Source organism: Dermochelys coriacea, chromosome 1 (genome assembly GCF_009764565.3).
Source record: "Dermochelys coriacea isolate rDerCor1 chromosome 1, rDerCor1.pri.v4, whole genome shotgun sequence".
NCBI classification, from domain to species: domain Eukaryota; kingdom Metazoa; phylum Chordata; order Testudines; family Dermochelyidae; genus Dermochelys; species Dermochelys coriacea.
Window position 1 is genome coordinate 32,963,275 of NC_050068.2, and position 12,989 is coordinate 32,976,263.

At 39.0% G+C, this 12,989-nt stretch overlaps 1 protein-coding gene across 3 annotated transcripts in view; it reads left to right on the plus strand.

Moving 5' to 3' along the window:
- DYNC2H1 (dynein cytoplasmic 2 heavy chain 1) overlaps positions 1-12,989 on the plus strand; it is a 402,215-nt gene that overhangs the window by 256,381 nt on the left and 132,845 nt on the right. For all 3 annotated transcript variants that reach the window (XM_038380308.2, XM_038380318.2, XM_043504200.1), the window contains 3 exons: positions 941-1,016; positions 3,395-3,606; positions 4,526-4,630. In XM_038380308.2, the coding sequence (XP_038236236.1) occupies positions 941-1,016; positions 3,395-3,606; positions 4,526-4,630 (393 nt within the window). The remainder of the gene's footprint in view (positions 1-940; positions 1,017-3,394; positions 3,607-4,525; positions 4,631-12,989) is intronic.

The following is a 12,989-nucleotide window of genomic DNA, read 5'->3' on the forward strand; positions in this document are numbered from 1 at the left end:
AGTGAGAATAGGTCCCTGCAGAACCCCCACCAGAAACACTGCTATTTGCTGCTGATCTCCATTAACAATTTATGTTTTGAGATTTACGAGTCAGCTAGTTTTTAATTTATTTAATATATGGTGTATATCTCCCTTTGTGCCTATATGCCTCTTTGTCTTGTAAACATTTTGGGACAGGTACGTTTTGTCTTTATACCTGTTTGTAAATTACTTAGTATATGTTAATACTATACAAAGAATAATACAGTTACCAATAAATAAGGATCTAGGACTGGGCCAGCGATTAAGAACGTACATGTTGAAGGCATCATTGCTTGCTTGCTTGCTGATGGCTTGCTGCATTTTTTTCTGTTTTTTTTTCTTAATATAGAGGTAAAATAAGATGAAGAGTAGAATGGTTGGCATGTGTTATAGGCAGTGGTTAAAAGAAGCAGACATACTTATCAAAGTCCGAAAGGAAAATGAAATTCAAAAAAGCCATTGAGAGTAAGCAAGAGAAGTGTCTAGTCATAATTCTCAATGAGTCATTGTTGCAACAAGCACTGTTAGGGAAGGGAGAGAGTTGTATGCTCATGTCCATCATTTTCCAGAAGCCTTGCTGGTTAGTTTAGGATTTTTAAAATATATTTATTTTTATAGAAAAACTCTCAGTTGCTACACAAGTAGGCATACACCTGATGGCATCTAGCCTGTATGCCTATGTAAAATTAAACACATTGATAGAGATGTTTTTCATATTGTCTTTCTGCTGCCTGTTTCTGTATCTCTGAGCAGCAGCCTAGAAAGGTGGCTTCAAACCAGTGATGTAGATTTTTTTCTCAGGGTGTTACGTATTATATATATTCTGTAAGCAGCTATTTTTGTTTACTTTTTCATGTTCATTTAATGCTCATTGATTCATAACTCATATTAACTTTTTGTTTGCTTGTTTTAATGATAGGGTTGGACCAAGTTTTATGAATTTTCTTTATCTGATCTCCGTGCAGGGTATGACGTTATTGATGGACTCTTTGATGGTATGTTACTCCTTAAGGATTCCTTTCTTTGCCTAGTCCAATATTTGAGTGTCTTCCATTTAAGATCTTTATAAAATTAGCAGATCATAGAATGATTTATTTTTTTAATTATTTGGCTATTTCAGTTAGTGCTGAGTGGGGTATGAAAATTCTGTTTCGTGGCAACTGTTGAGATTTTTAATTTTTTTTTTTTGTTCTTGTCACAGTGCAGGATTCACCCCTGCGGCACCTCCTCCTGGTCTCCCAGGGAATTAGCTCTTCCGGCCTCCAGAGCGCCCTCTTCAGGCCGGTGTCCCGCTTGCTGCTGGACCCCATGTCCCTCCCGGACCCCAGTGCCCCTTTTACCAAGGATGCTGCCCGCTGGCAGTACCCCCACAGTCTCTGGGTCTCCCCACCCACTATCCCCACCTCGCCTCAGTCTTTGGCTACTGCCAGTCACCACTGAGCCCCCACACACTGGGGTGGACTTCAGTGTATAAGCCAATCATCACAAGCAAGGGGGGTTTGGACCTGCTGCCTTTGCCTACCTTTGGGCTGTCTCCTGCAACCCCAGTACCTATCTGGCCTTACACTAGGTCTGCAGTCTGGGGAGTTTCCAGGCCGGAGCTCCCTAGATCTCTTGGCCTTCCTCCAGCTCTGCTCCACCTCAGATACTCTGGTACGCGCCCCAGCAGCCAGGCCCGTCTCCTTCCACAGCTAGAGAAGACTCTATGCTCCTGGCCCACTGCCCTCTTATAAGGGCCAGCTGAGCCCTGGTTGGCCACAGCTGAGCTTTCTTCCCCCAACCAGCCTGGGAACTGCTTGCTCCCAGCCACAGCCCTCTCCCAGGGCTGATTTCAAGCCCTTCAGGGCAGGAGCGGGTGACCACCCCACTACAGTTCTGTTTCTGGATCAAAAACAAAATCTTCTGAACATTATCACAGAAGTAAGCGTGTGTGCTTGTATGTGGCCTGGTGGGTTCAGTCACTGGCCTGGGATGTAGGAGACCCGAAATCAGGCAAAGCCGGGACTTGAATCTGGGTGTTTCCCATCCCAGTGCCCTAGCTACCAGGCTATAGTGTGTGTGTGTCTCTTTTCACCCCTCTGCCCTGATTGAATGATACACATCCACAAAACAGCATATTTCAGCAAAATTTCATTATGTTGAAAAAGTTCCAACCAGCTCTAATTTGGATCCTCTGTTTATCTCACTTAAATGAAAAATATAAAGGTTTTTTTGGGTAAGGCCTTTAAGTTCCAAATCCCAATAAAACTAGTGACCCAGTATTCAAAAGGGTTCAATATCTCTAGCTCCTATTGATTTAAATGGGGTTTATATGTGGCTAGATCTTTTGGAATTCATTCTGTGTACATGCAGACTTAACAGTTTGAATATATTACCAAGAGACTTTGGGCTCTGGATATTAACTGTTGTGTTGAGGTAGTTTTTCTTGCAGTAGTTGGAGTGTGAGTGTGAACACTAATAACTTAAGTGTAATACCACACCTTTTCATTTGAAGAATCTCAAGGTTCTTTTCCACCATCATTACTTCACCCATGCTGAACAATCACATATTGGATGAAATGTGGCATTGATTTAACCCTTCTCTGTAGTTTGGGACAAAGAAGTGAAGGGGAAAGACATTTTATTTGAAACCGTAGGATATAATTAAGTGGGCAGAATGTAATTTATTGAATACCATTTGGTCAGAACACCAAAGTTAACATCCTTAATTTTAAACACAGTGTTGTGTGATCTTTTATTATCACAGATGACCTGGACCTCTTTTTACATCACATAAGAAAGCCAGCATCTCAGTAACAATGTCTTCCTTTGGCATGGTAGAATTATTCAGTCACCCTGCTTATTTTATGAGGCCTGATGAGATCACTGTACAAAGTGATATGGCTGTAACAAACTTAAAGATCCATTGGAGGTAGGGCAGTTGAACAGGTTGATGACAAAGGATTAGGAGGTAGGAGGCCACAATTGAATATGGAATAGCCTCTAGTGAGAAGGTGCTTTTGTTCTCCAACTAAATAGGGTTGATTGATATGTGTGAGGTCTACGATAAAAAGTTCCCCAAGACATCTGCAATATTTATATCATTCAGTAGGATTTAAAACACATCAATTACACTCTTATCACATGAAAATATATTTGAGAACATCTGCAATACAGCTGTTGGAACATTTAATATTTTACATTTTACAGTTATTTTATTTTACTTTTTGGTTAGAGTTATGAAGTAAATTGCTTAGTAATGATTGTATTACTTGACTGGGTTTCTTTGTATTTCCTTGTTTCTCTGAAGGTTAACTATAATAAGAGGAAATGTTCCTCACACTATGCAAAAAAAAAAAAGGTCAATGTGATAGTAATATTTTGTAATTTACAGGTTCCAAAGATTTTCAGTGGGAATTTGTGCATGGCCTATTTGAAAATGCTATTTATGGAGGCCGCATAGATAATTACTTTGATATGAGAGTCCTTCGGACCTATCTGGAGCAGCTTTTTAATTCCAGAGTTATTGGAGGTTTAAATGTTAGGGGCAAGAAGATGATCAGCTTCCCATATTCCATCTCTCTACCCAATTCCTGCAGCATTTTGGTATGTATGCTTGCCTTGTTATCAGACATGGAAGCCAAATCTTGTTCTTTTTCTTACAGTACTAAATTAGCAAATGAACATACTAATTAAAGGCAGATTCCTGAGTACACTTCAATCCCACTGAAATTAATGGGAGCTGAAGGATATTCAGTCCCTGTAGGACTATGCCCTATAACACTAATAGTAAGAGGTAGTAAGAGATACGCTGTTTCATTTTCCTTCCAGCCTCACCCATAGTGAGCCTTTATGCCTTGTACCACAACAGTAGCATGAGTGTCTTTTAGACACAGAGCTGGTTCTACTCTATCCCTCCTATCACCATATAACCATATCTTTTAATGCCACACATTTCATACTTTGTATAATAAATGGTAGCTTATCAAAAATTTAAATGTAAGTTGAAGCATCTTGCCATGGACTACAACACGAAAAAGGACATGACTAATAGTTCCAAATTCAAATTCCAAATAGTGAAAAACTTTAAAAGTGGTGTTAATAGCAATGTAGGATATACATCAAACTGATCTGTGGAAGTCTTGTAATTGTTCTGCAGAGAGCCTTTGTCTGGTGAAGTCACAACTTCACTGTTATTGGAGTTGTAGTCTGTTGATTGTAAACTGAAGCAATTGGGGATTTCTGTTCTATTTCATTACAGTGTTTCAATATTAGCAGCTTCTATGGTATATCATGTCATATGTTCATATGCTTAAGTCATTTCTTCATTTTAGAGTTGGTACTATTTTAGTGATGTCCACAAAATGCTGTTATTCAATTAATTATAAATCCTATGAAATGAGAGTTTATGTTTTGAAAATATATTGCTGGAATTCTCTTGACCATATACTGATGATTTTCATGAGCTGTGATTGCACAGAAAACTTTTACAATTATCTGTATTCTTTCTACCTTTTTTTTGTAGGATTACCGTGATATTATTGAAAGCCTTCCAGAAAACGATAAACCCGATTTCTTTGGCCTGCCTGCCAATATTGCACGCTCTTCTCAACGCATGATCAGTTCCCTGGTAAGTTTTAAATTTTGCACTGCTTGTTAGTATTATCTGAAATATGACCAGCCCAGGAGACCAGACATCTGTTCATAAATATGCATTTCCATAAGAAAATCAAATCGCACTCAGACATTTTTAGTTTGTTACCTGTTACATGTTGAAAATTTTTGTGTAGTGTTCATTATAAATTCAGAATGTTGAAAGTATTTAAAAATAACTTCTGCAATTATTTGGTAATACAAGTAAAATGTTTATTTGGGTCACTTCACAAGTTTTGAGTTCTATTCTGCGGTGGGAGTTAATTGTGAGACATTACTTAATGTTTTAAATAGTGTAAACATTTGAAATACTACTTACTTAGAACGAATAACTTGCTTTGATGGCCAAGCATCTCCTACAATTTTGTGAAGTAGGGTCTTTTCCCCTCTCTGCAGCTCTGGAGGCAGTTCAACATTACAGCATACCCCACACTGGCTATCCCCCTTCTTCGACTTGAGACCAGAACTGCCTCCACGGTAGTAGCTAGTCAGGAGCAAAGCAAACAGACACTGTTTCCTTTGCCACTTTACTTTTAATTTGTTTTTCAGACAGTAGTGAGCAATGAAGCTATTTTCCTTCTCCTCCTCCTCTACCAGATTGGGTAATTGGCACAAAGGTGTCTCAGCCTCCCAGATCCACCGCTGCAGTGTTACCCATCTTGGTATCCTCTATCACCCCACTCCCAGGCTATGGCAGGGCTGTCCCACAAACACTAGCTAAATCAGAGCAGTGCTCTGTATGCACAGCTACATTTACAGACTCTTCAGAGGGTGAACTATGTCCTAGCTGTTCACAGCAAGCTGACTCTCACACTGCCAGGGCACAGGGCTCAGAGACAGACTAGCATGTCGGGTCCCTCTTCCCTACCCTGAAGACCTTAGCCAGAAGAAAAAATCTCTTAAGTGATCCAACTTTAACCCCTTAAAGTGGGTCCTCAGATCCCTGGGGAAATAGTAGGGCTCCTACACAGCTTCCTAATTCCCAGTGTGAATTGGGATTCTCAGAATGAGACCCCATTCCAAAAGCAGTGGCACTGGGACTCCGAGTGTGAGGACACAGAAGGAAGAATATCTAGAGGAGTCAAGGCTTTTTATAAAAAGAGATGCAACACGCCCTACCATGGCTACACTCATACAGGGATTCCTGTAAAGCAGACCCTCCCACCCACCGCTGCCAAAAAAAATACCACACACCATAGGAAGCACAAAAAGGGGAAGAAAAAATATATAAAACATCTAAGAGATAGTCATCCTCAGACAAATACTTTTCTACTGAGAAAGGAAAGAGTTCGGATTTAGGCTCTGTGCTGGCCACAAATTTGGCATTCTGGCACTCAAACTGTTTGGCAACTTCCTGTTCTTGCGAATGGCAAAGAAGCAGGGAAGCATATCCTAGGTCACTGGGGAAGGATGCTCTTGCACACAGGTGGCCAAAGGGCTTGCTTTATACATTCCCACCACATCGACTTCTAGAGATGGTGATTCAGAAGATAAGGCAAGGGGAAGCAAAGCTGATAGTTCTAGCTCCATGCCAGGAGAGGACATCATAGTTTTTGGACTTAGTAGACATGGTATTTGTACCTCCCCTGTATGTACCAGTGAAAAAGGACATCCTTCATCAAGGTCCCATTCTCCATCCAGATCCAGGCTTTCTCCAATTCACAGGTTGGCTATTGGGAGTGAAGCATCAATTGCACTCAGATTATCCTCCAAAGTGATTGAAACTCTGCTGACCTCCACACAGATTTCCACACTAAAAGCCTTCTCAATCTGGTAGTGGTTCAGCTTATGGTGCCAAAAAGAAAACAAACCCCAAGAATTTTGCAATTCCAGCTATTCTGGATTTTCCTCAGGATGGTTTGGACAAGGGTCTTCAACTCAGCACCATAACATTTTAAGCAGTCATAATCAGTGATTTACAAGCAGGATTCTGAGGTTCTTAGCCAAATATCCTAAAGTCTCAAGATTTCTCAGAGCAGTCAGACTGGCTAGACCTGAAGGCAGACCAGTCTTTCCTAAGTAGGATCTACTATTGGTACTAAAAGCCCTAACAACCTATCCTGTAGGCAATGGTCATACCATTTTATCTATCAAAATCTACTTTATGGTCACTATCATGTTAGCTAGATGAATCTGAGTTAGCAGCTGTATCCATGCAAGAGCCACATGATGTGCTTCATGATAACATAGTGGTTCTAAGGACTCCCACAGTCTTTCTTACCAAAGGTGAATTCCTCTTTCCATTTCTTGCATGATTCTTCTATCATTCTGTCCAGATCAACAGCATCCTACTGAAAACATGTACCATAATGTGGGTGTATGTACAGCACTAAAGATTTACCTGAAGCGCACTGAATTGATGAGATGATTAGGCTCTTTATTTGTGCCCTTTCACCAAAAGTGCCAAGGTCTTTGGGCATCCAAGCTATTTCTGGCCAAAAGAATTAAGTTGTGCATAGTGGAGGCATTCAAGCCATCAGACTAGCCTATCCTAAAAGGAATCAAGGCACACTATACAAGATCTCTGGGGATATCATGGGCAGAACAAACTTGTGCCTCAGCTGAAGAAATCTGTAAGGCAGCAATATGATCTTTGAGCAATACCTTTTATTAAACATTACAAAGTGGATTTTCTGTCCTCTGAAGATGCTTCCTTCTGAACAAAGGTGGTGCATGCACTATTGCAAAAGTAACTTGTCATTCAGGCATTTACTTTCAAGGGAAAATTTCTCTATTTGTCTTTCTTTATCCCTCCCTGTTTAATTTTTACTGCTCAATACTTCCCATGCATCACAGAACTGATATATAGTTAGTTGTACTAGGGAAAATTTCCTTTCTGCTAGCAGTATCTCTCAAAATTGTATCCAACCTGGAATGGCTTCATTAGCCAAGGAACAACATTATTTTTTATATGTCTCCAGTTAGTCAGCTGCACATAGTTCACTTGGTGACTTTAATGTTATTGGTATTATATTTTAAGTTTTTGCATATTATATGAATTGTTCTGGTGGCAAACTGGAAAAGGGGGTGTGGCCAAAAAGAGCTGTGCTGCAACAGTGAACAAACTTTAGAACTGCAGAGAGGAGGGGAACAGTCCAGTCATCACAAAATTGTATGAGACACAGCTAGCAGAAAAGAAATTACAGGGTAAGAAATTTCCCATTTCATTATCACCATAATGGGACAAGGTGACTGAGTAGACTTCATACCTGGGTTGGTAAATTTTCATGATACATTTGCAAGACAATTCTAAATGAACACTAATTATTCACAAAAGTAGAGATATTTGGTATTGCATCATATTTAGAGGCACTAAATTGTGCTTTTTAATCATTGTTGGTAATGCATTCAAACTTGAAAGTGAAATATATTTTCTTATCATTATTACTACCTATTGTAGTACAATCACTGTAGTAAGCACCACACACACACACACACACACACACACATACAAACACACACGCAGAGTATTTCACCCAGCATTTGTTCTGTTTTCAATTAAGCATATGCCAACAACATTTTCATGAGTATGACTGACATAGAGGATTGTGCACAACTGAGTTGAAAGTGATTGTTGTTAACTGCTGCTTCAGAGATAACCAGACGTTTTTAGAGTTGACATAAAAACAAAATTCTTGTGCTTCTCTTACTCTTAGTGCCCAATTATGCAACTCTTATTCATGTTGAAAAGTAGTTACTTAGTAATCCCATTAGTACTGTGACTAATCACCCAGTTTCAGAGTAGCAGCCGTGTTAGTCTGTATTCGCAAAAAGAAAAGGAGTACTTGTGGCACCTTAGAGACTAACAAATTTATTAGAGCATAAGCTTTCGTGAGCTACAGCTCACTTAAGTGAGCTGTAGCTCACGAAAGCTTATGCTCTAATAAATTTGTTAGTCTCTAAGGTGCCACAAGTACTCCTTTTCTAATTACCCAGTGTTCATTTACTGTAGGCTTGCAAATTCATCATGAAAATGGTGAGGAACTTTTAGTTTTACTTATGAGTTTTTCATTTCCAGGCTTCAATGTACCATATAGGAAATAAATTAAGGGACTGTTGCATGCGCTTTGAAACACAATATTAACAGCAGAAAGGCAGACCAGTGTAAGCATTGGTGTTTTATTATTCCTTCTCAAGTATTTGTTACAAATATCTAAGTACTTGTAGCATGTTGCAGTATGTATAATTTGGCTTTCATTTTATTTTACATTACATCTCTAAAGGACAATAAAACAGCTTTTTTCCATAATAGTCAGAGTACTATCAGCTATTTAAATGTTCACTTTTTTAAAGTTTAGGCCAAAAATTTGACCTAACTTTTATCTGCCATATAATTGCAGTAGAATTTAGAGCCCAATTCTACAACGTTTACTCACAAAGAATAGTATTTACAAGAGTAGTCCCAATGGTTGAAGTGGAAGCAGTTAAGCAACCAAACCTCAGCCGAAAATTATATCCTAGGTTATTTACCCGCTAAATTGGATTTAACTCCACCAAAAAGACTTTGGTTCTTGAGAGCTGCAATGATCACAAAATGCATGATTTTACAAAAATGGAAGAATAGACTTATGCCCAGTATAGAGCAGTGGTATTTTAGGGCTTCATCTGCACAAAATGCATAGAAGGGAACTGGTGACATTTTAACAACCCAATTTCTTTTTTCACAATTCCTCCAATATGTCAAGATCAGACTTTTTTATGCCTCTTATTTCAGCAAGGTACAAGGCAATCACCACAGAACAGTTGGTTAAATCTAAACTAAAAAGTATTTCACTAAGTCTTCCACTGCTGTGAAGTGCAAATTTCAATTAGCAGTCCTGACAGATCGCATAAAGAATAGCAAAGACTCAACCATCTTCATGTATTGCCACAATATCCTGAAAGTTGTGCTTTCTTTTCAATTCATTCTCACCAAATTGCTTAATCTGATCTGTGATATTGCAGTTCTCCATCATGTGCAAAAGGTCATTGAGAGAGGAATGTACACTGGAGTATGGAACTAGTCTTGCCCACAGCTGGCACTTGTCCCGGCCTCTTCAACTTTTTCCTGTGACTCAATGTAGTTCCTCTCCAGCCTTGCCAGATTCAGTTTATGGGTGCACTTCTTGTAGTATATAAGGTGCCACTGAGCATTATGTTTAATCAAATCCTCCCCAGTAGTATTCTCCAAAGATTCAGCTAATCTCGGAACTCTCTCTCCCTACTGATGCCTAAAATGATCAAGATATACGTAAAAATAAAGATTTTGTGAGAAATTAATTTGGGATTGTAATTAATTATGTTATGTAACTATGTGCATTTAGTTTGCAGATGGATTCCAGCAATTTCTGGCTGGATGCTGATGTTTGAACCAGTGCCTCATTAAAACTCTTCTGGTTAATAAATAAAGTAGATAATCAATACACCTGAACCGCTTTTTTTTGCGTGCAGATAATGGCCAATTAACTTGAAGCACTCCTTCCATTTATAATAATGTGTAACATTAAAAAAATTAATCAGGTATAATGTTCTGAGCATTATCTGACAACAGTACTGTCAGTCAAGGGCCACAATTTGTCTTTGTGGGGGCTGTATTTTTGGCATGGCTGTGTTAAGTATAATTTAAAAATGTTTATTTTTAAACATTTTCTCAAATATATATCTTCATATTTATTCTAGGTTTGTCATGTTTGCTACCTTTGTTTTTGGTGGGAGAAAGGGCTTTTGAATGATACACAACTTGATCCATTTTTATGACATTGTATTATCTAAACAGGTGTTCTCAGACTTTTGTACTGGTGATCCCTTTCACATACCAAGCCTCTGAGTGTGACCCTTCTTATACATTAAAACACTTTTAAATATATTTAACACCATTATTAATGCTGGAGGCAAAGCGGGGTTTGGGGTGGAGGCTGACAGCTCATGACACCCCATGTAATAACCTCATGACCCCCTGAGGGGTCCTGACCCCCAGTTTGAGAACCCCTGATCTAAAGGACCTGGAGCTGGAAGTCATGGGTGGGCAGTGAGTCCCCCCCAGCCATGCCGTAGATCATGATACCATTGAAATTATGATTCTATAATTTTTTATGACTCAAATAGCACCTTCCTGACTTTCTGTCATTAACTTGCCCATGGAATTGCACATGCTCCCAGAATCTTTTAACCATTCTCATGGCTCTTTTCTGAACCCTTTCCAAATATTATTCTTGAATTGTGAACATCAGAACTGGACACAATATTCCAGCAGTGGTCTTACCTGTGCCAAATACAGAAGTAAAATAATCTTTCTACTCCTACTCGAGATTACCCTGTTCGTGCACCCCAGAATCGCTTTAGTTCTTTTGACTACAGTGTCACACTGGGAGTTTTTGTTCAGCTTATTATCCACCATAACCCCTAAATCTTCTTCAGAGTCACTGATTCCCAGGATAGAGTCCCCCTTTTGTAAGTATGGTCTACATTCTTTATTGCTAGATGTATATATTTGCATTTAGCCATATTGTTTGCTTGCCTTCAGTTTACCAAGCAATCGAGATAACTCTGAATCAGTGACAGGTCCTCTTTATTATTTACCACTTCCCCAATTTTTGCGTTCTCTGCAAACTTTATCAATGATGATTTTATATTTCTTTCCAAGTCATTGATGATAACATTTAATAGTGCAGGATGAAGAAACAATCCCCGTGGGAATAGAAACACACCCCATTCAATGTTTGGCACAATGCATTTTCCATAAATCTATGTTGACTGGCATTAATTACATTACTTTCCTTTAGTACTTTATTAATTGAGTCCTGCATAGGCTAGTCCATTATCTTGTCCAGGATCAATGCCAGTCTGACAGGCCTATTATTACCCAAGTTATTCCATTTACCTTTTTAAAATATTGGCACAACATAACTTTCTTCCAGTCTTCTAGAATTTCCCAGTGTCCAAGACTTATTGAAAAGCAACACCAATGGTCCAGTGAGATTCTCAGCCACTTCTCAGCTTTTCTCTTTAAAAACTCTTGGATGCAAGCTGTTGGATACCTGCTGGTTTTAAAATGTCCATCTTTAGTGGCTTCTATTTAACATCCTCCAGAGATACTTTTTTGACTGATTGTTTTGTCAAGAGAAAACTGAAAATACAGTTTTAGTTTGAAGCTAAACACTTTTTTTCTGGATTTTTCAGTTTGGCCAGCAAACAAAAAAAGATCAGTTTATTTGCAGTAGTTGTTGCAAGAAAGCTGTGGCAATAGTGGAATCCACCGTTTTCATTGACCTCTATCAGTGTAATTTCAGGTTTGGATACATCTTAGAGTTTGAACTGGATTTTGGTCAATTATGTCCTTCTAGTTATCAACAAAAATCAAATATTGATTACTTATTTTTAGTACAGTGGTGGGGGACCCATTGTGCTAAGTGTTGTACAAACACTACTTCTTTTAGATCTATCAGTTGCCTGTAACATTGTCAACAACAAGATACTGGTGCTATACCTGTAGTAAATGGTAGCATTAGCAGTTTCTCCCAAGCGGCTCTGGTTTGTTTGTTTGTTTTTCTGAGGAACTAGAGCACAGAAATTTGTGTCTGTCTGCCCTGAGGCTTCTCTCATGGAATAATAGAATTATAGGGTTAGAAGGATTGCAAGGGTCATCTAGTTTAACCCCCTGACAAGATGCAGGATTTGTTGTGTCTCAACCATTCAAGACAGGTAGCTATCCAGCCTCCTTTTGAAAACCTCCAATGAAGAAGCTTCCACAACATCCCAAGGCAGTCCATTCCTAACTGTAAGAACAATAGGACAACGGAAATTTTTCCTGAGATTTAATCTAAATTTACTGTGCTATAGTTTTAACCCATTTTCTCTTGTCCTGCCCTCTATGGCAAAAAAAGAACAACTTTTCTCCATCTTTTTTATGGCAGCCTTTTAAGTATCTGAAGACTGCTATCATATCCCCCTTTATTTTCTCTTTTCCAAACTAAACATACCCAGTTTCTTAAGACTTTGCTCATATTGCTTGCATGCCATCCCTCTGATCATCTTTGTTGCTCACTTCTGGATCCTTTCCAGTTTCTCCACATCCTTTCTATAGATTAATGACCAGATTTGGACCCAGTGCTACATCTGAGGCTTAACCAGCACCAAGTAGTGTGGTACTATCACCTCTTGTGACTTGCATGCTATGCCTCTGCTAATGCAACCTAATATTGCATTAATTTTTTTGCAATAGCATCGCATTGCTGACTCATGTTGAGGTTATGATCCACCACAACTCCCAGATCCTTCTTTGCAGTACTGCTGCCAAGCCAGTTTCCCCCCGTTCTGTCTTTGTGCATTTGGTTTTTCTTCCCCGAGTGTAGCACTTT